The sequence below is a fragment of the Peromyscus maniculatus genome, chromosome 5 (genome assembly GCF_049852395.1).
Source record: "Peromyscus maniculatus bairdii isolate BWxNUB_F1_BW_parent chromosome 5, HU_Pman_BW_mat_3.1, whole genome shotgun sequence".
NCBI classification, from domain to species: Eukaryota; Metazoa; Chordata; class Mammalia; order Rodentia; family Cricetidae; genus Peromyscus; species Peromyscus maniculatus.
The window spans coordinates 40,273,398-40,300,490 of NC_134856.1; the positions used below are offsets into that span (position 1 = coordinate 40,273,398).

At 35.9% G+C, this 27,093-nt stretch overlaps 1 protein-coding gene and 1 pseudogene across 12 annotated transcripts in view; one reads left to right on the forward strand and one right to left on the reverse strand.

Moving 5' to 3' along the window:
* Positions 1 to 27,093, forward strand: part of Nfat5 (nuclear factor of activated T cells 5) — an 89,126-nt gene that overhangs the window by 29,974 nt on the left and 32,059 nt on the right. For 4 of the 12 annotated variants that reach the window (XM_042277650.2, XM_042277651.2, XM_042277653.2 and 1 more), the window contains 5 exons: positions 2,914 to 3,039; positions 15,668 to 16,226; positions 21,211 to 21,403; positions 25,051 to 25,241; positions 26,518 to 26,690. In XM_042277650.2, coding sequence (XP_042133584.1) covers positions 2,914 to 3,039; positions 15,668 to 16,226; positions 21,211 to 21,403; positions 25,051 to 25,241; positions 26,518 to 26,690 — 1,242 coding nt within the window. Of the gene's footprint in view, positions 1 to 2,913; positions 3,040 to 15,155; positions 15,218 to 15,667; positions 16,227 to 17,932; positions 18,061 to 21,210; positions 21,404 to 25,050; positions 25,242 to 26,517; positions 26,691 to 27,093 lie in introns of those variants that run through there. The other 8 variants (XM_042277656.2, XM_042277658.2, XM_042277654.2 and 5 more) reach the window with 7 other exon arrangements.
* Positions 402 to 929, reverse strand: LOC102919863 (proteasome subunit alpha type-3 pseudogene; annotated as a pseudogene).

Below are 27,093 nucleotides of genomic sequence, written 5' to 3' on the forward strand. Positions count from 1 at the left end.
CTCCTGCCTCCTTCTTTCTCTCCCCTCCTCTCCCCTCCCCCTTAAAAATTACTAAGTTAAGCATAACTGTGCATGTAGCATTTTCCTGATCTGGAGGAGAGCCAAAAACAAACAAACAAACAAAAAAAAAAAACCCAACAACAAAAAACTTGTTTGCTGTTTGGGCTTCATAATTTGCTTCTCACAAATAGAAGCCAATTTTGTCCATGAAGTTTATTAGGAACATTTTTAGGAGCCATACTTGTTCTTCCATAATTCTCACTTGTGCTTCTCCACTTTTGTGTATGTGTGTATGAGACAAAAATTTATTGAAAATTTATCAGTGGGTATATATGATCCATGGTGCTAGTCATATGGAGCTGTCACAGAAATGTAAAACAGAAGAGAGAGTGAAGAAAATGTTACATATTGTCATCATCTGATTCATCTTCTTCCTTCAAAGATTCCTCAGCCTGTTTCTCTGCTTCCTCCCTTATATCTTTTAGAACAATTTCATGTCTTCCTTTAGTTCATTTCTCCAACCCAGCTGAGCTCTAGTTCAAAAGCTTTATCCTTAAAATATTTTGCAGTTCTTTTAACTACTCCACAGCAAGTCATTTCTTTCATCTGAAGCTTTTCTATTTATTTCTTTGCAGCTTTCTGGCTTTAATGGTATAGCCCCAATAAATATATGAAATAACCAGTGGGTCAATACATATAGAACTGTGCATCCTCTTTTACACTGTAAGATCCTAACTTGAAACTACAGCCAAAATGTCTTAACAGCACCTTAGAGTCTGTACGTGTGTACATGGCCACTCTGCAAGATGTTTAAGAGGAGTGTTACAGCCAAAGTTAGATCTAAAGTTGGATGCTTCTCTTCTTGCTCTGTCTGCTAATGAATGAACATCTGCCAACAGATCTGTGACTGTCATTCTAACATGTCAATCAACATTAAGAAGTCGCTTATTGGAGCCTTCTTTATAAAGTTTAGAAAGGACTAATTTTTTTTACCTCAAACATAACACTGGGGCTCAGAGGTTAAGTGCACTGGCTGCTCTTCTAGAGGTCCTGAGTTCAATTCCCAGCAACCACATGATGGCTCACAACCATCTGTAATGAGATCTGGTGCCCTCTTCTGGCCTACAGAATCTTATAAAATCTTAATAAAAACAAAAAACAAAAAACACTTAACACTGTTTTTACATTTGATCCCAACAGCTGTACTGTTTTCCACAACCTTCATAGCATATTCATCTTGAAAAACTCTTCCATCAGGAGAGAATTTTACTCTAGATTTTTTACTCAAGATTTTACTCTAGTCCAGGCCAGCCTGGAACTGTGTAGCTCAAGCTGGCCTAAATATTCCTCCTGCCTTGGGCTTTGAAAATGCTTAAAATTACTTAAGCATACACCTGACAATACTTAAGCCAGGCTCCTTTTCTTTCTGGTTTAATTTTGTTTTGTTTTGTTTTCGAGACAGCCTCTTACTATGTATCCTTGTCTAGCAGGGAGTTTGATCCATAGACCAGGCTGGCCTCAACTAACAGATCTGCCTGCCTTTGCTTCTGTGTTAAATGTAAAGGTGTGAGCCACCCAGCCTCTAGTTCTCTTTCTAAGCAACAATACTTAATTGCACATGCACATGCACACACACAAAAGAGTACATTTAAAATAATAAAATTAATAGTTGTTAGTATATTTACAGAATATCATCACCTTAATCTGATTATGGAACATTTTTAGCATCCTGAAAAAAAGCCTCTGGCATTCCACACAGTCCCTATAATGTTGTTTTTTCGAGACAGGGTTTTCTCTGAGTAGCTTTTGAACCTGTCCTGGAACTTGCTCTGTAGATAGACCAAGCTGGCCTCAAACTCACAGAGATCTGCCTGCCTCTGTCTCCCAAGTGCTGGGATTAAAGGCATGCGCCACTACCACCCATCTCCCTATAGTGTTTTTACTTCTGTATAAGAAGTCTTGCCAGGCGGGGGTGGCACACGCCTTTAATCCCAGCACTCGGGAGGCAGAGCCAGGCGGATCTCTGTGAGTTCGAGGCCAGCCTGGGCTACCAAGTGAGTTCCAGGAAAGGCGCAAAGCTACACAGAGAAACCCTGTCTCGAAAAGCCAAAAAAAAAAAAAAAAAGAAGAAGTCTTAGTAGGGGTCTAGTGGTAAAGTGCTTGCCCAGCATGCCTGAGGGCCCTGGGTTTGGTCTGCAATATTGGAGGGATCATTTTCTCTCAGAAACACTTTTTTGTTTGTTTTTGTTTTGCAAAACAGGGTTTCTTTGTGTAAGTAGCCCTGGCCATCCTGGAACTTGCTCCATTGACCAGACTGGCCTCGAACTCAGAGATCCACCTGTTCCTGCCTTCTTAGTACTGGGATTAAAGATGTGCTTCACCACTGCCCAGCTCAGAAACATTCTTTGAGGGGGGTAGTTTTTGTTTTATTTTTGGAGATAGCATCTTCCTATATAGCCCAGGCTAGTCTAGAACTAACTTTGAGTCAGGTTAGCCTCAAACCTGTGGTCCTGCCTTGGCTGTTTGTGTTAGGATTGTAGGTGGATTTCACCTTGCCTTTGCATTTAAATTGATGTGTTTGTGTCTGTAAACCTTTGTGAGCTTTTGGATTATGATTTTAGTTTTAGATAATTTAAAAAATATATTTCTTATATTTTTAAATAGAAGAGACTGTCTTGAACAAAGAGTAAAAGTAAAAACCAAAATCAGAGAACCAATGAAAAATTCATTCTTCAGGTTTTTAATAAAATTATATACTAGAAGAACAAATACTTGCTAGTAACTGTTCACAACCCTCATGATACAGTTGTTTTTTGTGAATATGTAATTCTCAAAAGAGAAAAGATACTTATTTCATGTACATGTATTAGGCAATATTGACTGACCTTCCTTCAAATTTTTTCCTCCCTACAGAATCTGTCTATGATCTTCTCCCAAAGGAGTTACAGTTACCTCCACCTAGAGAAACTTGTGTAGCATCAATGAGTCAGACAAGTGGTGGTGAGGCAGGCTCGCCTCCTCCAGCTGTAGTCGCTGCTGGTATGCATTTCATTTTACTTCATTAACAAAAACTAGCGTATTATCTGGCCAACATGAACAGTATTGGCAAAGTTCATATCAAAAAGAGTATGATTTGAGGGTTTGTTTTTAGAAGAGTTTGAAGACTATACCCTTTAAATGGAAAGATTTTCAGTGATTTTTTTTTTAATATATATAAAATCTTTAATTTGGCACATTAGAATGCTATCTCTTAAAATGGACCTTGTCTTCAAATATGGGAACCAGTTTAAAATGACTTTGTTGAGTGCACATACAAAGGTTAAATATCACGCTATGGTTAGAAAATTGTATTTGACCTTTTATTTAACAAATATTTTTAAAGACTTGCCCAAAGGGAAAAATGTTATATGATCTGAAAAAGGACTCAAGTTCTGAAGTCTCTTTTCTGTTTATAAGGATATAACCTTTTTCCTACACTTGAATATACATATGGCCTGATTTATTTTAAATTTATGGAAAATAATCGCAAAATTGAATACAATCTTTTATTTAAATGCATTCTCCTGTATCAGTGAAAAGCATTAAAAATGTTTGAAATTTGTTAAGTTTATTTTTACTCAGCTCTCAAATCATACACTTTATAACTACAGTTAAATTGGTTCAGACTTCTACTTTGAATTACGATAAAAAATGACAGTTAAACTAATAGGAAAAAGTCTTGATTAGTAATAAATTAGTATGAATGATTTCCATATTAGCTTGCCCAACTATAATACTTTAAAAAGTTGGGATTATAGGTTGCTAAATGTATTTGCTTTAGAAAAATGAATACATTATATCTTTTCTGAAGTTTTATCTGTGCTATAGAGGTTTCTTGCCTTGTGATACGTGTCATCTTTTAAAATAGTATTTAAAGTCTATCAAAACATTCACAAGGAGAAATCAAAAGGGAAGGCTGAGTCTAAATGACGGTATTGGTACTGTGTTCTAGCAGCAGGTGTTTAAATTCATACATGCATTAATTTATATACCTTTAGCCTTGTGTACCAACCTTTCTCAAACCAAACAGTGCAGTATGAAGCCTTCTTGGTTGAGGGCAGGAAAAGTTCAAACATGACAAGGAAATATTGGCCCTCCTCACTGTTCATGTGTGGCCAGACATTTTCTAACAGTTTCTGTGGATTTAACTGTGAATTAGTGAGCTTTTTAGTGATCAATTTGGTAAGATGATCTCTCATATCTACCAGATTCTAAAGTGACTCTAAATATTTTTTTTTTAATTTGGAGCTTTAAATCTGGTTTTTAAAGATTGAATCATAAAACAAAATAGAAAATATTTTAAAGAAGTATTGTTTCACTTTAAATCCACATGTAGAAATTGACTAACTGATTTCTTTTGTGTCTTGAAATTGTTTTTATAAGGACATTTTGAATTTGCATAGAACTACAAGTCTGTTTCTTCTGTGCTTTTTAACATCTGTTTTCAGTAGATCCAGTTCCTTTTAAAAGCTGAAAAAAAAGATAGCTAAGTTTAGAAAAAGAACACTTTCCTTTAAATAGCCACGTGTTTTAGAAATTCTTATGAATAAATATTTAAAGCCCTTGATTTGGGGTCATTAATGAAAAATTTTACTTCCTGTATAGTTGAGAAAGTCTTTCCAGGTAAATTAGATTAAAAGCTGTGAGTTGAAACATGAAGATAAAAGATGTGACCAAAGGAAATATTCTAAAGCTATCTGTGTGTATATATATATATATATATGTACATTTGTGGACCTGGGGATTAAACTCAGGCCTCATGCATGATAGGCAGGTGCTCTACCACCAAAACATATCTCCATCCCAGTAAATTCTTATTATCTTGAAATCATTGGCATTATAAAAATGGTAAAGAGAATAAAAAGGTAACGTTGAAAGTTTTCTTCTCACAGAAAGTTTCTGTGATCTAAATCCAAGTAATTAATGGTCTTTTAATTTGCATATCTACTTTTTTTTAGTAACCAATATAGTTTATTTTCTGATGTCTTATTAATAGAAAAGACTCCTTTATTATATACTGTTACAGATACGAGTTTCAATTACAGAGTAGTAATTGTAGGGACATCAGTATGTATTATATGTGACATCATTGGAGTCACAATTTTACTTATCAGATTGATAGCCTTGGTGATACAACTATCAAAGAGAAAAATGGAGAATATATTACCAAGTTACTCAATGTCCTTTTGGCCAGAAGCTTGATAGCTAGGGAAATGCACATTAATTTAAATATCTGATGTTTTTTAAAAACAAAAATCTGTAGCATTTGCTGTTTACATGTGAAATGCATAAAAATGATGACTCTTGATATAGTTAATTCTTCAGAGTTTTGAAGGAGCTGGATTGGCTGCTATCAGGTATGAGGGCCTGGTGGGAACAGACTTCTAGTTCTGCCATAAAGGTTTGTGTTTCACAAATTTTAAATCAGTTTAAATTTTAAAAAATTTTAGAGACTGGGAATATGTGTGTTCATAACATTCTTTATTAATTATTAAAAATGTGTTTCTCAGATTCACCAATGCAAATTTATTTTTCTTTCTCCTCACTTATTACTGAGGGCATAAATAAATGTGATGCTGCTGATCCAGAATCCAGAATCCTGGGTAAAAGGATGTTTCTCAGCCCCTTTTAACTTGTTAAGATTTGGTCTTTGTACTATTACTCCTTTACATACTCTTATCAGTAGTATCTTTTTGCTTTGTGAGACCCAGGGTTAGGATGCGGGAAGATGAGGACAGGAGGCACAGTTCCTCTCCTATATGAAGACAAGGTCAGAACCTTTCATTAGTTTGAAATTTGTTCACCTGCTTGTTTTTAAGAATTCTCTTGGGAAAGTAGTTAAGAATTTGAAGTTCTATATGTCAATAAATGATAGATTCAGAAATGAAAACTTTAGACAGTGTTGCAAATTTTATAAAAAAGTAGTTATGACAGAGGCTATTTTCTTTTTTTTAAAAAAAATCAATGAATTAATAATATTAGCAAAATGAGTTGACCAAGAGAAATAAAAGTTATAGCAACCGAATATTATTTTTAATTATACATTTAGAGTTTTAAATCCTGAGATTTGTTTATAATAATAAATCTTTCATGGAAATCAGTATTAACCTTTATTATCTCAATTTAAGAAACCAGGTAGAGCCGGGCAGTGGTGGTGCACGCCTTTAATCCCAGCACTCGGGAGGCAGAGGCAGGCGGATCTCTGTGAGTTCGAGGCCAGCCTGGGCTACAGAGTGAGTTCCAGGAAAGGCGCAGAACTACACAGAGAAACCCTGTCTAGGAAAACCAAAAAAAAAAAAAAAAAAAAAAAAAGAAAAAGAAACCAGGTAGTAGCTGGAGAGATGGCCCAGTGGTTAAGAGCACTGAATGCTCTTCTAAAGGACCGGGGTTCAATTCCCAGCACCCACATGGCAGTTCACAACTGTCTATAACTCCAGTTCCAGGGGATTTGACACCTTCATACAGACATACATGCAGGCAAAACCCCAATGCACAATCAATCAATCAACATAAAAAAAAAGAAAGAAAGAAAAAAGAAACCAGGTAGTATACCTATAATACCAGCATTTTAGAAATGGGGGGAAAAGTAGTTCAGGGGGGAAAAGGCAAATTAATTTGTCTATTTTCATTTGGGGGATATTTGATGGGCATTATATTTCTTAGTTTATATTTAGAACAGATTGTCTTCAAACTCCGGGGTTCCCCCTGCCTTTGCCTCTAGGGTGCTGGGATTATAGGTATGTGCTACTACATCCAGTGTGCAGTTCATTGTATAGCTCAAGAATTTGAGTTAAAAATCTTTCTAGAGTCCATACCTGCCTGCAAGGATGGCTGCTAAGTTTGAGGCCAACCTGAGCTACTTAGGATGACTGTCTCAAAACAAAAACAAAACAGCAACAAAAAGATACCAAGAATTGATAAAACTATAAGTTTTATAATTCAGTGAAAAAAATTAATAATTAGTATATAATTCATTGGTTTCATTGTTAGTATTTATTTTGAATCTCCAATTCCCTATATAGACAAACCTAGCCTGGAACTCCAGATCCCTTTCCACCTGCCTCTACCTTCCAGATTCTGGGGTTGCTAGTTTGCCTCTTTTAGAAGCAGTATAGCCTCAGTACACTAATCCACAAGGCAGCTTTTAAAAACATGTATAGGAAGCTACAGTCATAAAGCTTGTACAATAGAATCTCTGTTGAGGCCTAGGGAGATGGTAATAGTGCTTGAAGACCTTAGTTCAGATTTGCAGACTCTATGTAAAACTTGTTGCATTGGTACATTTCTGTAACCTCGACTGGGTGGGATGTGTGTGTGTGTGTGTATATGCAAAGACAGATGGGTCTCTCAAAGGCTCCATGGCCATCCAGTTTAGTCAAAAATGGCAAGCTTCAGGTTTAGTTTTTAAAAAAATCAAAACAAAACAAAAAAACAAGCAAAAATAACCACAAAACAAGTCTCAAAGAAAATAAAGTGGAGAAGTGATTGAGGAAGATTATCCTGGCTGGTCTCCATACACTCCCACATAAGTGAATACAATCCTGCCCCCCCACACACACACACACAGAATACATCATATGTACACAGTCTCCGTTGTATATTTCCATTATTAAATCAGTGTAGGGTTTTTATTCTGTTCTACTTTGGTTTGGTTTGGGTTTGTTTATTTTGTTTGGTAATTTTTTGTTCTATAATATTATGTATTCCTTTTTTTTTTTTTCCTGAGACAGGGTTTCTCTGTGTAGTTTTGGTGCCTATGATGGATCTCGCTCTGTAGACCAGGTGAACTCACAGAGATCTGCCTGCCTCTGCCTCCTGAGTGCTGGGATTAAAGGCGTGTGCCACCACCGCCTGGCTTATTTATTTGTTTATTGAGGAATGTACTTTCTGTAGTGTGCATGTGAAGGTTTGAGGACAATTTTTCAGAGTCAGTTCTTTCATTTTGTATGGCCTAGGATCAAACTCAGATCATTAGGCTTGGCAGCAAATTCCTTAACCTGTCCAAGCCATCTGATGGCCTAGTGTTTTTTTGTTTTTTTGTTTTTTTTTTTTTTTTTTGTTTTTGTTTTTGTTTTTGTTTTTGTTTTTTTTTTTGGTTTTTCGAGACAGGGTTTCTCTGTGTAGCTTTGCGCCTTTTCCTGGAACTCACTTGGTAGCCCAGGCTGGCCTTGAACTCACAGAGATCCGCCTGCCTCTGCCTCGCGAGTGCTGGGATTAAAGGCGTGCGCCACCACCGCCCGGCTGGCCTAGTGTTTTTATTTATTTGAGAGAAGATCTCAGATAAACTTGAGCTTTGTAGCAGAGGATGATCTCAAATTCCTGATCCTCCCTGACCCTCCAAGTCCTGGGATTACAGCGTATTGTCAGCATACCTGGATTCAGGGTATGTAGTCCAGGCTGGCATTTAACTCATAGCAGTCCTCCTTCCTCAGCCTCTAAAATTCTGAGATTATAGGCATGGGCTACTACCCCCAGTTGGTAACTTTTAGAGGGTGCTGTAAGCAAGTATGTGGGCATTTGGTGACAAAGAAATTAAAGATAGTTGGTATGTTCTTGTTTTGTTTTGAGATAGGATCTTTGTTATATATAGCCTTAAATGCTTTGTTCAGAATATATCTCCTATTTCTTCTCTGTCCCCCCTTCCCCCGAGACAAAGTTTCTCTGTGTAACAGTCTTGGCTGTCCTGAAACTTAGTATGTAGATCCTCCTGCCTCTGCCTCCCAAGAGCTAGGACTAAAGTCGTGCACCACCACTGCCTGGCTCCTTCTACTTCTTAAGAATGTTTGGGTAAAGGCACAGCCTAAAAGTTTAAAACAACCACATAAAAGAGAGCATTCTGGCTTATGGATTAGATTGCATTTATAAACAGGAAAATAAATTGGTGAATATGAGTTAACCAAAGTTTTGGGTAAAAAGTTTTTCTTTACATGCATTTATCTGATGCTAATTTTTAAAGTTTATCCTAAAATATTGATTATTATAGCATGTAAACTTACTTTGGGTGGGAAAAGTACATGTGGGAAGTTGAAACTTTTAAACATGTAAATTGATCAGTCCTACAATTTTTTGTTTTTTTGTGAAGTAATCTGGATTGCTTATTTTATATGCTGGGATGCTAGTTGTTTTTCTATTAATGCACTTAACTTGCATTCTAGCCTCGCCATTCAAAGACAGGCTTCGTGTGGTGGGTTGTGTGACAGTGTCTGTCAGTAGTGAAGACAAATAGTACCAGAGACACTTAACCCATCCAATCTCACCCAGGGTATAGGTCGGTCTCGTTTTCAGACTTCTTCATAAGTCTTATTTCTTTCATTCTTTCTTCTTTTCTTTTTGTTTCTAAATAGTGGATTGATACTGATTGAAACTAAATCTGTTTGTAAAGTGTTAAACTTTACATTAATATTATAATAAGAAAAGTAGAAAATGAAGGTTGGCATGTAAGGTGTTGAAAAAGCAGGTTTGCAGCCACTTTGTGTCTTCTGTGTTTCAGTTTCTTGGCAACACAAACCTTGTGTCTTTCTTCTTTGATCTGAAAATATATATGTCCTTATATCTGATGACTTATGAGACAAGATATTTACCAGTAAGACAAATAATGGTCCTCATCAAGAATAACTAAGTTTCATTGGTGTGTAATAGATCAGAAAGTGTGTACCAAGTGCCTGTGTTGGTTTTCAGGAATATTTTTGAGTAGGCAGTAGTTGCCTCCTTCTCTGTTCCACTATTGGCTTACATAGTACACTACAAAAAGTTCATGGCCTTTGTAGGGACCTTTTAGAAAATTCAATTAATTTGCATAGATAATTGAAAATGTACAAATATTTTAAAGTGTTGTTTAAGCAAGGGATATATAAAATAACACTTAGGTTTCTGTATATGATAAAACTTAAAATCTAGTTTTTATTTTTCTTAACAAATTAGATATATGTATATTCTGGCATATTTAACTGACAATCTTTTTTATCCCAGGTACTTTGAACATTCATAGTGACCTTTAGTGATGTGTCGACATTCTCTTTGTAATGGGAAGTGAAGCCAGGGCCTCATGAGTGGTAGGCATTGCTCTGCTACTAAGCTGTGCTCTTAACTCCCTCCATCAATTCAAAGAAGCCAGTGAGAGCCAGTGAGATGGGTCAGTGAGTAGAGACACTTGCTACCATAGCCAACAACTTAAGTTGGATCCCTGGAACTCACATGGCAGACAAAGAGAACCCAACTCACACAATTTGTTATCTGACCTCTACATGTGTGCAATGACATGTGAGCGCGCGCGCGCGCGCGCGCGCGCACACACACACACACACACACACACACACACACACACACACGCGCGCGCGCGCGCGCGCATGTGCGCGCGCAAAATAAGTAAATATAGAAATATAACAAGAAAAATGAGCCATATGGACAGTTCAAGTTCATCATCATGGGTGACATTTAATTTGCAAAGAATAGAATAGAACTTACAGGACACTGGAGACATGTTGATGTTTATTTATTTTTTTTTTTTTTTTGGTATTTTTTTGAGACAGGGTTTCTCTGTGTAGTTTTGGCACCTGTCCTGGATCTTGCTTTGTAGACCAGGCTGGCCTCGAACTCACAGAGAGCCACCTGGCTCTGCCTCCTGAGTGTTGGGATTAAAGGTGTGTGCCACCACTGCCAGCTGATGTTTCCTTTTTTGTTTGGTTTGTTTTTTGTTTTTTTGAGACAGAGTCATTCTGCATAGCCTTGGCTGTCCTTGTACTCACAGAGGTTTACCTGTCTCTGCCTCCTAAGTTCTGGAATTAAAAGCATGTGCCACTATACCCAGGTTCCCTTCATTTTCTTTATTTTATTTTATTTATTTGATTTTTGAAACAGGGTTTCTCTGTGTAACAGCCCTGGCTGTTCTGGAACTGGCTTTGTAGACCAGGCTAGCCTCGAACTCACATAGATTCACCTGCCTCTGCCTCCCAAGTGCTGGGATTAAAGGCGTGTGCCACCACCGCCTGGCTGATTCCCTTCATTTTTAAAATTTAAAATTAATATATTCTTCTCAGGTAATAAATTTTTACTAATAAGTTGTAGATTATCAGTTTTTCTCTGGATATTTCCTATTTGTGATAGTCTCTGTGGTCACAGAAAGTTTTATGGAAAAATAGTTAGCTTATATAAATTAAGCTAAGTTCAAAAACAGTTATTTCACAAAAGAAAATAAAGATGTATTCACATACTACTTAGATGAGTAAATAAGTTTAGAAAAAACTTCCATGGTTATAAAAGATGGGTAAGCAACTGAAGGAACAAATAAAATTGTATAATTATTCATGGAAATATATTGTAACTATTTTGCTCTATAAGACAATAAAAGCAGAGTGCTTTTCTGGGAACCAGGGTTTGAGTCCTAAGCACTCACATGGTGGCTCACAACAGTCTATAACTACAGTCTGACGCAACCTAGTGCCCTCCTCTGACCTCTGTGGGCACTGCAAGCACATGGTACAATTTCATTCAGACAGGCAAAACACCTGTACACATAAAACCAACACAGCAAAAATAAATCATTTTAAAAAGAGATAAAAGCATTTATTAAAACATTTTGGGGGGGTTCTGTATTTTTAATAAGCAGCTATTTAACAAAGACTGAACATTCCTAACATAAAAATACGGTCTTTGTACTAAAAACAGGTCAGGGAAGTAGTTACCATATTCTGTTCATAGGAACTTACAAATAAGAATGATATACAAGGCCAGGATGGTAGTGCACACCTGCAATCTCAGCACTCAGGAGGATGCAGCAAGAAGAGTGCTGTGAATATAAGGCCCACATGGGCTACATAGCCTGCCTCAAAAAAAAAAAAAAAACAAAACAGCTGAGTGCGGTGACATTCCTTTAATCCCAGCACTGAAAAGGCAGGAGCAGGCAGGTCTCTGAGTTCCAGGCCAGCCAGAGATACATAGTAAGACTCTGCTTCAAACAAATCATGCCCCCCAAAATGAAAAAAACAAAATGGAAAAAAATATGCATGTATAAACAAGCAGAATTTTCTTATCACTTCAGTTCTATAGAATGCCAATTAAGTTTTTGAATGATTATATCATTGCCTGAAAGGTCTTTAAAGGTAACTTAAGAATATTTATAGTATTCCCAGAAATATTCTGTATTACTGTTCTAGTAATGCTTGAAATTGACAGGTTAGTGTTTAGCAATCTAAAATGTCCTTGTTATCATTGTTTTTATCTTTATATTTTAATGAAATAATATTAAGAAATTTTTTTCATAGTAAATTTAGGGTTAACATGTAAATAAGTAATATATAAGTAATTTCATTATATTTTTAGGGAAGACTGGTGTAGTACTCTCTAGGTAAAGGGCAAATAGTTATCTCTAAACTCTCAGTAGTTTACCTGTATCAGGTACTGCTCCTGTACCTATACAATCTAAGGATTTTGCATTTTAAATACTAAATCCTTTTTAAATCTCCAACCCAGCTTGTTTGCCAGTTTAACTTAATAGAATTCAGTATTCATCTGACTGCTTATAATTGAACTTTCCATTAACCCCCTTTTTGAATTCAATTAATTTTCTAGTACAGCAACTCAAGAGAACTCAGGAAACACATTTTCTAATTCATTACAAAGAGTATTTTAGGGGGCTGGAGAGATGGCTCAGAGGTTGGGAGCACTGTATGCTCTTTCAGGGGTCCTGAGTTCAATTCCCAGCAACCACATGGTGGCTCACAACCATCTTTAATGGGATCTGGTGCCCTCTTCAGGCATGCAGGCATATGTGCAGGCAGAACACTGTATACATAATAAATAAATAAATCTTAAAAAGAGTATTTTAAAGCACAGAAATGAATACACCAATGAGGTGATGCATAGGACAAGATAGAAGCCTCAGTCTCCAGTGGGAATTTGACTGTGCCTCTTTCTTGGAACATGGTGTGTTCTTGTTCCCTTTCCTGGATACCTGAATTAAGTCTGTTTTAATTTTTATATAGAAAAAAATTTTCAAGAGACTTCATTATATAGATATGATTGACTAAATTTCTGGTGTTGTTTATTTCCCTAATCTCCAGGCTCTGTAAGTGGGAGGATGGGGCTGTGAGCACTAACCCTTTGACTTGAGGACATAATTTATTCTTGTGGCACCCAGCCCCTCCTCCCATCTTGTGTTATTTAGCAACTTCCCCCAAGCCACCTTATTAATACAGTCTCAGGCGGTTCAAAGATGCTTGTTATAAATTAAAACCAGAAAACAAGAGAGACACTGTTTAAAAAACAAAACAACAACAACAAAAAACCCATCTTTATCATTCTGAAGCAAAAGGCCAAAATTTTAACCACAGATACTTATTGCTCTATTCAATTTAGGAGGTTTCTGGAGCTGTAAGCCAGGAACCCTGGATCAAAAAACAAAACACATATATCAGAATATCAGAACTATATAATTGGCAGTTGACTTCATTATGGCCTTGCACATATACTTTCCCTCTGTCCTTGGCAGGGATCTTTGAGATGCTCGTATTCTGCATTCTTGTGTGCATGATAGACTCAGAAAGGAGGGCAGGAGTAAGTGCTTTAGAAAAATACAAGTTCACAGCATTCATGCTACATGCTTTGTGTGATCCACTGCAAATAATGCATGCTGTTAAAGAATTTCTCTGAAAGTCAAGAATATAGACACACACAAACACGGATTTTAGTTTCATTATAGCCAATAGTTGGAACAGATGAAGTAACATTAGATATATCTTTTCTATTTGGTCCAAAATGAGCACCATAGTATTTTCCAAAGGAAAAGAAAAAACTGTATTTAAACCCAAAGTGGCTACAAATCGGCTCCTAACTGTCATTGACATTAGCATCTAGATTTTGTAGTTTTTACAGTTCTTTAAGAATATTTATTTACCAAGAAAACATTGCATTAATGCATGATACAAAATTGATAAATTTTTCTTTAAATTGGAATGCAGTTTAAAAGTGACTGAATTTTCTAATTTCAGCTACTGCATTTGACAGGATACAAACTAAAAAGTGGAACTGGTATCATCAACTCCTTCAGGTTCTTTGACTTATGGTAGTTGGGAGAAAATTTTTGAGTGTGGCATTACGTAGATCACATTACAGATAGCTAACATGACTTCAGCCTTGACAACAATGAAAAATTCGGGGGTGGTTGTCATTCTTTTAAGTAATTTACATGTTTTGATACATGCTTTCAATTGGGTTCAATTAATTTAGTAGCACAGCTTTTTATTATCTAAACACTGACTTTCTTACATTTTAGCTCTATAATTGACAATGAATGATTTCAATAATGGTACATTTAAATAATGGTGCATTACATTTGAATTTTTATTGTGCAGTTTTAAAACTGTGGCATAAATGGTTGTAGACACAAATTAAATTTAAGCACATTACCAATTTTTATTTATATGTACAATTTTATCTTGTACACGATAAATTAGTAATTTGAATTAAAGGTAACTTCCAGCCTAAGCAGTGTTAATATGTCTGAGTTTATGCTTTTTAGGGCTAGAGTAGAAGTGTTCTCAGTGCTACTGCTAATTGACACACAGTCTGTTCTGCAGAAACTTACTTAAATTTTGCAATGCATACTTGATAAATGATTTGAGATATTTTTATAGGAATTCTTGTGTTCTAGAAATTTTCATGCTTAATTTTTTGTTAGGCTTTAGACAGTACGATTTGCTATTCACTACCATACACAATTAGGCCTTTTTTAAAAAAGAGAGCTAATAGAAAGAAACTAATTTTTGAGCACATAAGACTTTATAAGAAAAGTCCATCTAGTAGCCACCCTTTTCTGCTTTTTATTCATTCTTAAAGGATGGATGTTTTTTATTACTCATGATTTTGATGTGCTGTTTCCAACTTTGAGATTCTCAGTGAGCAGCCTGTTTATCTTCTACAACCAAGCATGTTCCCATTAAACCTTTCTCACCTCTATTCTCATGGATTTTACAGTGAGTTATAGTGATGGTACCAGTTCCATTTTGCCTCCAGTTCAGTTGATTATCTTTTTTTTCCTCTATTTATTTTTCATTTTATAATTGGTATCTGGAATAATCAGAAGCTCTTTTCTCATTTATTTTCTCATATTTTTATTCCAGGATTTGCCTCTGAAGCAGGGAGTGTCTGCATTAAAAATGACCTGTAGTTCTCTGCTTCATAGGTTAGAAACTTATTTTAATATTTTGTGGCTAAGCACAGTCCCACTTTTCAAATTCTATAATGAATTATTTAATTGGCATTGAATGTGGACCACAAACATATATTTCATATTGGGGTTTTCTGTATTACTTTTAAATGATTAAAATTCAACAGAACATTCAGCTGAGGCAATAAAAGCTTTATTCTTGCTTTACAGCTTAAAACACTAAATTAGATTTTTAAAAATTTATCAATTATAACAAAAGTAAAAATGCTATTTGGGCATTTTTTAAAAATTGTATTTCTTAGGCTTTGTATTGCTTAAAGCATTTATATTCTAAAACTTAACCAAATTCCAATTATTTGTTTTGGGGAAAACAAATCAGTTCACAAATCACATTTTCATTGGGACTGCTAGCCAGCATAGGTGAAAACATGTATAGTGTATTTACTCTTGGATTGTACACTGCAGATGCTTCTTCAGCTCCCTCCTCTTCCTCCATGGGCGGTGCTTGCAGCTCCTTTACCACCTCTTCCAGCCCTACCATTTATTCTACCTCAGTCACCGACAGCAAGGCTATGCAAGTGGAGAGCTGCTCCTCAGCCGTGGGGGTAAGTAACAGAGGGGTAAGTGAAAAGCAGTTAACCGGTAACACAGTTCAGCAGCATCCATCAACCCCGAAGAGGCACACAGTTTTGTACATCTCACCACCACCTGAGGACTTGCTGGATAACAGTCGGATGTCCTGCCAGGATGAGGGGTGTGGATTGGAATCTGAGCAGAGCTGCAGTATGTGGATGGAGGATTCCCCCTCCAACTTCAGTAACATGAGCACCAGTTCCTACAATGATAACACTGAGGTACCTCGTAAATCACGAAAACGAAATCCAAAGCAGAGGCCGGGGGTCAAACGACGAGATTGTGAAGAATCTAATATGGATATATTTGATGCCGACAGTGCCAAAGCACCTCACTATGTGCTTTCTCAGCTTACCACGGACAACAAAGGCAACTCAAAAGCTGGAAATGGGTTGGTATCCACATTTTTTAAAGTTCTATCACCATTATGCAAAGCAAAAACGTAAATCATTCCCAAATTTTCTTAATTCTCAGTTCAAATTTGCATATAAAGCAAAAATGCTAATTTTATCCTTGAAGTACATGAAATTTTCAACTTAAAATCAAATTTTACTAGAAAAATAATTTTAAAATAGCAGTAGATTATAGCAAATGAATTTTATTATGGGTATGTTTAGTAGTAGGTGTAGTAGAAAAGATAATCTGTTTTGAAATAACTTTTAAACTTCAAATGGACTTATTTTAAAAGGATTTAAAAATATATTTACCTGCAGAAATAAGTAATAGTGTGGTGATGCTAGCTAAAACACTTAAATGTTCTCCAGAAGTTAATTTGTTCTTGTAGCAGTTTATTTCATATGGTTCATTCCATTATATTTTTTTTTAAAGAATTTTATGTTTTATTTTTGTTTTTCATCTTTACTTGATGAAAACAAGAAAAAAACAAAGATGACTCTATTCTCATATAGGTTCCTTTGTTTGAATATTTTTTTCCTTTGATACATAGTTCCAGTTTAGGAATTTTTTAAAAAATTGTTACTCTTTTTATCCCCCACCCCCAACCCCCGATTCTGTTTCTTACTTGAAGAATGATGAAACAGGATCATGGGTGCATATTCAAGTTTTCTGTTCCATCTGTGCCCTTGGTATACTACTCACCAAATCCATTTCAATGGTTATGTTATAGAATATTCCATGCTATAATACAGATTAACGTGATTTACTTTAGGATTCCTTTAGTATTTTAATTGTAATATTTAGTTGCTGGACTTTTGAAAGTAAATTTTCTACAGTATATTCAGTAAAATTTAACTCATTAGATTTTGAGAATTAGTTTTTAAGGAGGTAGAATATGGTTCTTTAGGTAACCCAGGATCACTTGCAATTCCCACTTGTTGCCCCCAAAAAAAGCATAGATTGGTGTACTCCATGATGACATCTTTGATCTGTTACATTAAAAATCCAACTCAGTAATATATTTGCCATAATAAATATTAAATATGTCTGTAAATGATCCCCTGTGTACATTTTAAAATTAGTAGCAGTCATTTAAGCAAGAATTAGTTAAGTCTGTACTCACAAGTTTGAAATCCCATAATGAAACTCATTTCCTTATATTCTAACCTAAAAAATAATTTGAAAAAATTTAGCCTTTTTTTCCTTTATACTTTTATTTAAATAAATAAATAAATTCCTTTAGAATGATATAGTTAAATAATTTAAATGCTTTACAGTTTCAAAAAGTCTACATTAGGCAATTTCCAAAAGAAAACATGGCATACAGCCTTTCCTAATATGTCACAGTTTAATAGTCCAGAAATTGAAAAAGGAATATTTTATTCAACTATAAAATGTAGGTTAAGGCTCTGAAACACAGTGAACACCCCAAGTCCTCTAAGGAAGTGTGACTGATAGAACAGATCTGAAAGGTGTGTGGATGTCAATAAATGTGTGCTTTTTGGGCTGCGGTGGAAAAGGTCTTAATAAAGTTTCAGAGGAAAATATTTTTCTATTTGTACTGAAATAATTATTAAAGTTTCCAGTTAAGAACAGTAAAGTTTTGACTTAGGGATAGTCAAAGTCAAACAGTGATTTACTGTTGCTGATTGAAAAGATTTCTTGACCTACATCTTTTCTGCTTCTGCTTTTGTATGATAGATATATCTTAGAAATGATTTGAGGTTACCAGGGAAAGTATAATGACATTGGTCAAGACAAAACTTTCATGAAATAATTCATGAAGCAGAAACTCCATCAAGCAGCAGAAGAAATGCCCATCTTCTTAGGTAATGGAAAATTATTTGACAATAGTATATGGAAATGATGAAGAAGTTTAAAATTTGAATTTATGAGAAATACATTGAGGAAAGGATGAAACCAAATGTAAAATACATGGACAACTGTTCTTAATCTGTAGTTCTAGCTAATTGCCTGTTTTTTTTTCCAATGATGAGAAAGATGTTAGAAACATGAAATTTTGAATGTTTTGAGAGATAAGTAATATAGTCTTCAATATGAGGTGACATAATTTGAAGTTTATATAATGCTAAATATTTATTAAATGAACTTTCGAGTGTGTTGCATATAGCAGTTCATTTATCTTCATGATGCCAGAAGTCTTGATAACTGATGGACAGAAAAACAGTTACTTTTACAACTAAAAAGTTAGAGCTTATTAAAGAAACATCTTTTTTAAAAAGCTGCTTATATGTAAATATTGCTGACTGTATCATTCTTAAATTCTTCAGCTAATGTCCTGAGACTTAGCAGCCCTGTTTCTTCTAAAGTTCTATAAGTTTAGATGTGATATCATGTGGATATGAAAGTCATATGAGGCCTTTTTGTAGTAAAAAATATTTTGATGACATAGACAACCTCAAGGAATATCTAGCACAGAACCTGAATGTCATTCTAAGTAGAACATGCCACATCACATTGTCTATGGTAGTTGTCATTTAGATGAAAGACTCCAGTGATGGAGTCCCTTCCTAAAATGAGGAAAGCCCTGGCTGGCTTTGATGCCCAGCCCTGCAAAAATCAATCAACCACTCCCCATGTAATAAATTGCTACTTGCTTCCTTTTTCTAAACTGTTTTACCTTAACAATTTATAAATTGAATTGCTACTTTTCTAAGAATTAGTTGATGTTTTCATTGCTTTACATGTCTGTAGATGTAAATATACATGTTTTCCATTTTTACATTTAAACCTAGGGAATTTTAGAATATAGTTGCAAGAACAGGCATGGTAGGTGGTAAATTTGTGTAAGCTCAGCACATGGGAGGCTGAGGCCATGGGCTTGTGAGAGGTTGACAAGCCTGGCTTATAGTGAGTTCAAGGTCATTTGAGCTGTGTGGTAAGAGTGCTCTCTTAAAAAAAAATAAAATAAAGCAGAACTATTTTCAGTATTTTAGAAATTATTTAATTCTTTGTGATCTTTTTAGTGTGTGTATATAAATATATATTTGATACATATATCTGATATATGTATCTGATATATGTATCAAATATATATTTTTTTGGATATATATCAACTCATTCAACAGATGTTCATTCCAAACAAGATACTTGTTTTATAGAAATCATTTTCATTTACTTTCAAAATGCTAGCTTAATTAGTATAAATATAAAAAACACACCTGACAAAATTAGTTGTCATATCATTCAAGTTTTCTTAGTACTTCAATCTAAAATTTTTCATTTTCTATTATGACTAATACATATGAACTATAAGTATTTGAAAAATACAAGAAAGTAAGTAAATAACCCATAATCTAGTCACTCAAGTAAACTGCTATTACCATTCTGCTATAATTTATTTTAGTTACTGTGTAGAGATGTTTTTGCATAGTTTCAAAATATCTTTTCCCCCCCTTTGGTAATAAGATGAATACAAAGAGATCATTATAGAATCTCATGTTTAATAAATTGTACACTCTTCAAACATTTGGATTTACTCAGAACTCTAAAAAAACAAATAAACACATTATTTGTCACAAATTGTTCCAGCTTCAGCCTGGTACTTTTATTCATAGACTCATTACTCTAGGGCCTTTAAAATGACTCACACATACAGGTAATCTTTGACTTAATCGTGTCAGACTTAGGTAAATGGCATTAGGGCATTTTAAATGGCATATAGAAGCTCCTTTTCCTCTTTGCTTTCCTTGTCTTTTTTCTCTTCTTCCTGTTTGCCTTCATCAGCAAACATCTCGTGTGAATTTGCCCTGTCAGTGCTACTGAATTATGTGTCAGTGTTAGCCTTTCCTCCATACTTCTGGCCCTTTTCTATGGAGTTGTTTTTATTGCGGCAACAGCTTGGTTACATCTGTATTGGTAAAGTTTAGAGCCAGGTTTAAAGCTGTTCTTCTGAAAATCATGATATTCTTCCAAGGATCCAGTTACTTTGTTGTGAGTAAAAAAGCATGATAGGCCTGACTTTTCAAGAACAAAAATGGGTAATTTTAAATATTTCATGTTGTTCAAGGGGGTGTGTATGATTTTATTCTGCTTATTTTCATCAGGTATTTGTATTACATTAGCTATTTTATAGAAGTTCTAATCACAATTTTGGATATTATATTATATTATCAACAAATGCTTAAAACATAGTCTTAGAGCCAGGCATGTGCTGAGGTAGGTGGGGTGACACTATAAGGCCATCCTCAGCTAGACAGCAGCTTGAAGACTGCCTGGGGTATATGAGACCCTGTCTCCAAAAAACTCAAAAGCTTCCACAGTTCAAAAAACTAAGTATAATTACCTTTACTATAGAGCTCAGATTATAAGATTTTTAATGAGCTTTTTTCATTTAACCAGTCACAGATAAAAATAATCTGGAAAAAAAAATCACACTTATTATTTAAAATAAACTTCATTTCCCAATAAAAATCGAGCCACTGATTTTTTTTTTTATTATAAATTTCTTACTTTGATTTACTGAGAAAGAAATCCAAAAGGATATATACTACATATACTTCCATTGTTGGATCTTTAGGCCTTTTGTGTGCTGGCTTAGTAAGTAGTTCTTGCCATTCTCTTTTTGTCTTTTGCTTTGCAAATCTGATTAAAATGTGATCATGGTCTTTTAGCTTTATATAAGACTCATGTGATTTTTACATTTTATTTTAACTGAATTGCAGTTTGAAAACTTCATAAATTATGGCATTGTTTTCCTTCTTCCACCCAACTATTTTTTTTCTTTTCCCTGTCCAGCTTTCTTTTTCATGGCATATAGTTATACTTGGTTCAAAAATATTTTAAAGATACTTTGGTTATATAGGGTGTTTCTTCCTCTAGGCTGTGTTCTATTTTATCAATCATCTAAGCGGTTATTTTCAGTGTTTTCGTCTTTCTGTTTCTTCCTTTATCGAAGTAGCTTTTATAGAAAACTGTTTTTGATGTTTTCTTCCCATGTTGTGCTTTGGTTTTCTCAGAACATTGGACAACCAAAAGGGAACTGGAGTAAAGAAGAGCCCTATGTTGTGTGGACAGTATCCGGTTAAAAGTGAGGGGAAGGAACTGAAGATAGTTGTACAGCCTGAAACCCAGCACCGAGCTCGGTACCTGACAGAGGGCAGCCGAGGCTCAGTAAAAGACAGAACACAGCAAGGCTTTCCGACAGTGAAGGTACTCATTTTATTTAGTAATGTGTGAAGACTGACTGAATTTCGTGGGTAAAGGTTTATTCCCAGAACCCAAAGAGAACTGGCTCTACATAGTTGTCCTGACCTCCAAACACCCACACCATGACACACACGTGCCCACATACATGTTCCCTACACACAACCATCAAATAATTGTAAAAATAATGCATGTGTATGTGATGAATTTTCTTCAATTTTTATTAATTATTTTAACCTCAGAAAAAAATTCCTGGAATAGAAGAATAGAATTATTAGTTCAGTATAATAGAAAACAAATGTCTAGTTGGGCCATAAGCCAAATAGTACTTAGATAATATTTGAATTGTTGTTTGTTTAGCTGGTTGGTTTTGGTTTTTTGAGATGCTTTACTATAACCCAGGCTAGCCAGGAACTCAATATGTATAATCCAGGCCAGCCTTGAATTCATGGCATGCCTCCTGCCTCAGTCTCCTGAGTGCTTGAATTATAGGCATGAGCCAGTATGCCTGGTTAAATTTTAATTAGAAATATGAGAGTATGTTCTGAAAAGAAAAAAATATCTGCAGCTTTTCAATTATCTTCTTCCTTTGTTTGGTAGTGGTAGCAGATTTGTCCAGAACAGTTTTATTCAAGAAGAAATTTTAAAGTGAATGCAAAGAAACATAGTAGAAATTACTAAGAACTTAACCAGTCATGATAGAACATGATTTTATTTATAGCTTTTTTTTTTTCTTAATATATGAGTGTTCTGTTCACATGTACAAATGTATGCCAGAAGAAGGCATCAGATCCTGTTATAGATGGTTGTGAGCCACCATGTCGGTGCTGGAAATTGAACTAAGGACCTCTGGACGAGCAGTAGAGCAGCGAGTACTCTTAACTAGAGTTGGTGGGGGTTTTTTGGTTTTGTTTTGTTTTTTTAACTCTTTCCCCTTTGGGGGCACACCACCCAGCTCCCAGATAAATACAGTTATGAATGCTCAACCTTAGATTGGCTTGTTTCTTGTCCGCTTTTCTTAATTTAAATTATCCTGTATACCTTTTGCCTCTGGGCCTTTTTTACCTTTCTCAATTCTATATACCTCTCTTTCCTTCTTACTCTGTTGCTGGCTGTGTGGCTAGCCTCTGTTGTCCTCTTCTCCTTTCCTTGTTCCTCTCTCTGTTTTATTCATTCTCTCTGCCTGCAGCCCTACCTATCCCTCTCCTGCTTAGTGATTGGCCGTTCAGCTCTTTATTAGACCAGTTATGTGTTTTAGACAGGCATAGTAACAAAGCTTCACAGAGTTAAATGCAACATAAAAATGCAGCACATCTTTGCATCACTAAACAAATTCCACAGCATAAACAAATACAACACATCTTAAACTAATATTCCACAAAATTAATCTCGGAGCCATTTCTCCAGCCCCTAGTAGCACATGCTTTTAATTCCAGCATTTAAGAGTCAGAGACAAGCATATCTCCTTGAGTTGGAGGTCAGCATGGTCTCCATAGAGAGTTCCAGGCCAGCCAGGACTACCTGTGTCAAAAAAAAAACCAAACAAGATTTTTAAAGTTGTCAAAATTACTTTTAAAGAACTTTGACTTATGCTGGGCAGTGGTGCACACCTTTAATCACAGCACTCGGGAGGCAGAGGCAGGCGGATCTCTGTGAGTCCGAGGCCAGCCTGGTCTCCAAATCGAGTTCCAGGAAAGGCGCAAAGCTACATAGAGAAACCCTGTCTCAAAAAACCCAACCCCCCCTCCCCCCAAAAAAAAAAGAACTTTGACTTAAGTAAAATTTTATCACTTGGTATATTTATTATAAAGAATATTATCATTGAAAACATGAACTGTCGTTCATTTCATATTTGAATGAAATCACGATTAAAGCTCAGGATTGGGAAACTTGTCTATGATCATTTATTTACACTAGTGTTACTGCTCTCATCCATCTGCGACCAATCCCTCAAGTCCAGGACACATAACAGGCAAGAAGGAAATTCAAGTTTTTCGTTGTGTATGTTTAGCTGGATATTTTAATTGTTTTGTCAGTATTCTTAACTTGATTATCTATCTTTAGGTTCTGCTTGGTCTAAGTACTTACACAGCTACATGTGTTATTGCCTCACTATGATAGGGAATGGACTGACAGCCCTGGACAGTTCATTTACTCACTCACTCAACAGACATTCCAAAAACAAACAAACAAACAAACAAACAAACAAACAAAACCCCAAAAACTTGACATATTCTCTGTTCTCTAATCCATCTGTAAAAGGAGATCATAAAGGATACACACTTCCTTATTTCTTTAATTATTTCCCTGATAATGATAGTCACTGCCCAGAGATGCTCATATAATGAGATATAAAGATGTGACATTTTTGTAATTTTTTCTTGCATACTTTATCAACAGCTTCAGTGTTTTTACTATAAAACTTTTATATATGAACTGTTATTTATTTATGAGAGTTTTGCTAGAGGTCTATAGTGACCATATAGCTGACCGTAGATGTTCTGGCCCAGGATTTCATGGTCCAGTCTTTGAAAATGAACTTCATTTTCCTATCATCTGTATGGCTGCATTTCAAATACTTTTCTGCTTAAGTAGTAAAAATTTATCATATAGATTCTCATTTGGTGATGAAGATGTTGCCATTAACACAATTTAGTGGTAGTAGCCGATCCTGAGTAGTAGATATACTATCTGAGCAATTGTGTATGTATTCCCATTCACTTACACAAATAGATTATGTGATGGTTTAGCTTAGGCATCTAAAGTAATTAAAATGTAGTTATTATAGAACCACTGCAATATTTTTCTTTATTTTTCATTTTGAGCTTGGCCTTTATTTCAGCTCCCTCCGCTAGCTTTATCTTTTTGAGACAGGACTGTCTATATAGTCCTGGCTGTCCTGGAACTCACAGAGATCCACCTGTCTCTGCTGTGATTAAAGGTGTGTGCCACCATGCCTGATTCCAGTTCTTTTATAAGAAAATTTTTGGACTGGGTGTGGCTCAGGGGTGACTACCTGAGTTCAGTCTTCAATACTCAAAAAAGTACCTATTTTTCCTCATCTAGTTTTTTGGTTGTTTTTTTTTTTTTTTTCTTTTTGGTTTTTCCAGACAGAGTTTCTCTGTATAGCTTTGGAATCTGCTCTTTAGATGAACTCACAGAGATCTGCTTGCCTTTGCCTCCCAAGTGAGGTTTCTTCATCTAGTTTTAAATATAGGATTTGATTTTGATTTTGATTTTTTTTTTTTTTTTTTTTTTTTTTTTTTTTTTTTGGTTTTTCGAGACTGGGTTTCTCTGTTTATCTTTGCGCCTTTCCTGGAACTCACTTTGGAGACCAGGCTGGCCTCGAACTCACAGATATCCGCCTGGCTCTGCCTCCCGAGTGCTGGGATTAAAGGCATGTGCCACCACCGCCTGGCTTGATTTTGATTTTTGAGACAACGTTTCTCTGTGCAGCCCTAGCTGTCCTGGAACTTACTCTGTAGATCATACTGACCTTGAACTCAAGATCTGCCAGCCTCTGCCTCTCAAGTGCTGGGGTTAAAGGTGTGTGCCACCACTGCCCAGGCAGGATTTGATTTTGAATGTTTAGTTTATAATGAGCTTATTTGAAATGCTAACTAGTGCTTATTCTGCATGTTATCTGGTTCCAGCTGGAAGGTCATAATGAACCAGTAGTGTTGCAGGTGTTTGTGGGCAATGATTCTGGTCGAGTGAAACCACATGGATTTTATCAAGCCTGTAGGGTAACTGGACGAAATACGACTCCCTGCAAAGAAGTGGACATTGAAGGTACCACTGTTATAGAAGTTGGCCTTGATCCTAGCAACAACATGACACTGGCGTAAGTACTTAATAAAATTTTTTTCCTTTTTTTTTTTTTTTTTGTGTGTGTGTGTGTAAGGTTGTAGTATGTCACACTGACTGGCCTGGAACCCTCTATACAGACCAGGCTGGCCTCAAACTCACCGAAGTCTGCCATGCCACCTGAGTGCTGAGTGCTGTGTGCCACTATGCATGGCAAATTTTTGTATTTTTTTGTTTGGTTAGGTTTTTTTGTTTTAGTTTTGATTTTATTCTTTTTGGAGACAGGATCTGTCTGCATAGCCCTGGCTGTCCTGGAACTACTGTGTAGTCCAGGCTGGGACTGGCTCTTGGCAGAGTTTTAAAATTATGGGTATGTGTGTATGCCTGTGTGAGTTTATGTGCATTATGTGTGTGCAGTTGCCCACAGAGATGAGAAGAGGATGTTGTATCTCCTGGAACTAGAATGACACAGAGTTGTGAGCCAGCCTGCATGGCTGCTGGGAACCAAACCCACGTCCTCTGTAAGAGTAGCAAGTGCTCTTAACTTAACCTCTGAGCCATCTCTCTAGCTCCTACATAATTTTTTATTTTATTATATGTTATACTTTTATGATAATCAAGAAAATATTTCTAGTTCCAGAAAATAGAAGATTTTGAGGGCTTCTCTCTTTCTCTTTGGTTTTTTAAGACAGTGTTTCTCTGTGTAGCCCTAGCTGTCACTCTGTAGACCAGGCTGGCCTGGAACTCAGAAAGATCCTTCCTCTGCCTCTTTGCCTCTCTGCCTCTCTGCCTCTGCCTCTGCCATGTTGGGACTAAAGGCATGTGCCACTTCTGCCTGGCTATATTTTTTAAAAGCACAAAATAAATCTCTTGTAGGCCATTACTTATGTTCACATTTAAAGAATAATTTTATTTTATTTTTTTTACTGTTTTTTCCATTTTAAAATGAAGATTGATAAGATTAAGACCTTTGAATATTTAAAATTTATCCTTTCATATTTTGTGAGTTTGGGGCCTTATCTCTATTACATATTCAGAGAATTAGCAAAGAATCAGCCATTAAAGAGAAGAAACTTGTTTTATAATGTACTATTGCTGGGCAGTGGTGCCATTCACTTTTAATCCCAGCATTCAGAAGGCAGAGGCAGGAGAATCTCTGAGTTCTGGGCCAGCCTGGGCTACAGACCTAATTCCAGGACAGCCAGGGCTACACAGAAAAAGATCCTGTCTCAAACTCTTCCCCCCCACCCCCAGAAAGTTGTACTATTTAGACAGTAACAGTGCCACTTGGTACATTTTTTTCCTGTTTTCAGGGTCGACTGCGTAGGAATCTTGAAGCTGAGGAATGCTGATGTTGAAGCCAGAATAGGAATTGCTGGTTCCAAGAAAAAGAGCACACGTGCCAGATTGGTTTTTCGAGTTAATATCACAAGGAAAGATGGCTCCACTCTGACGTTGCAGACACCCTCCTCTCCCATTTTGTGTAGTAAGTAAGAAAATGTGGGGATGCTAGATACATGAAGAGTTCTTAGGTTTTGTCAATTTTTCAGGTATCTGTAAATTTTAATGTTTTATACTTCAGCTCATGAACATGTCGATCTTCAAACATTTTAAAGCTGTAGTCAAGAGAACACAATGGCAAGCACTTACGCTCCTAGCCGTTTGGGAAGCTGACACAGGAAGACAGCTTGAACCCAGGAGTTAAAATCTAGACTGGAGGGGCTGGAGAAATGGCTCAGAGATTAGGACTCCCTGGCTGTTCTTCCAGAGGACCTCAGTTCAATTCCCAGCAAACCACATGGTGGCTCACAACCATCTATAATGAGATCTGGAGTCTTCTGGCGTGCAGGCATACATGGAGGCAGAACACTGTATACATAATAAATAAA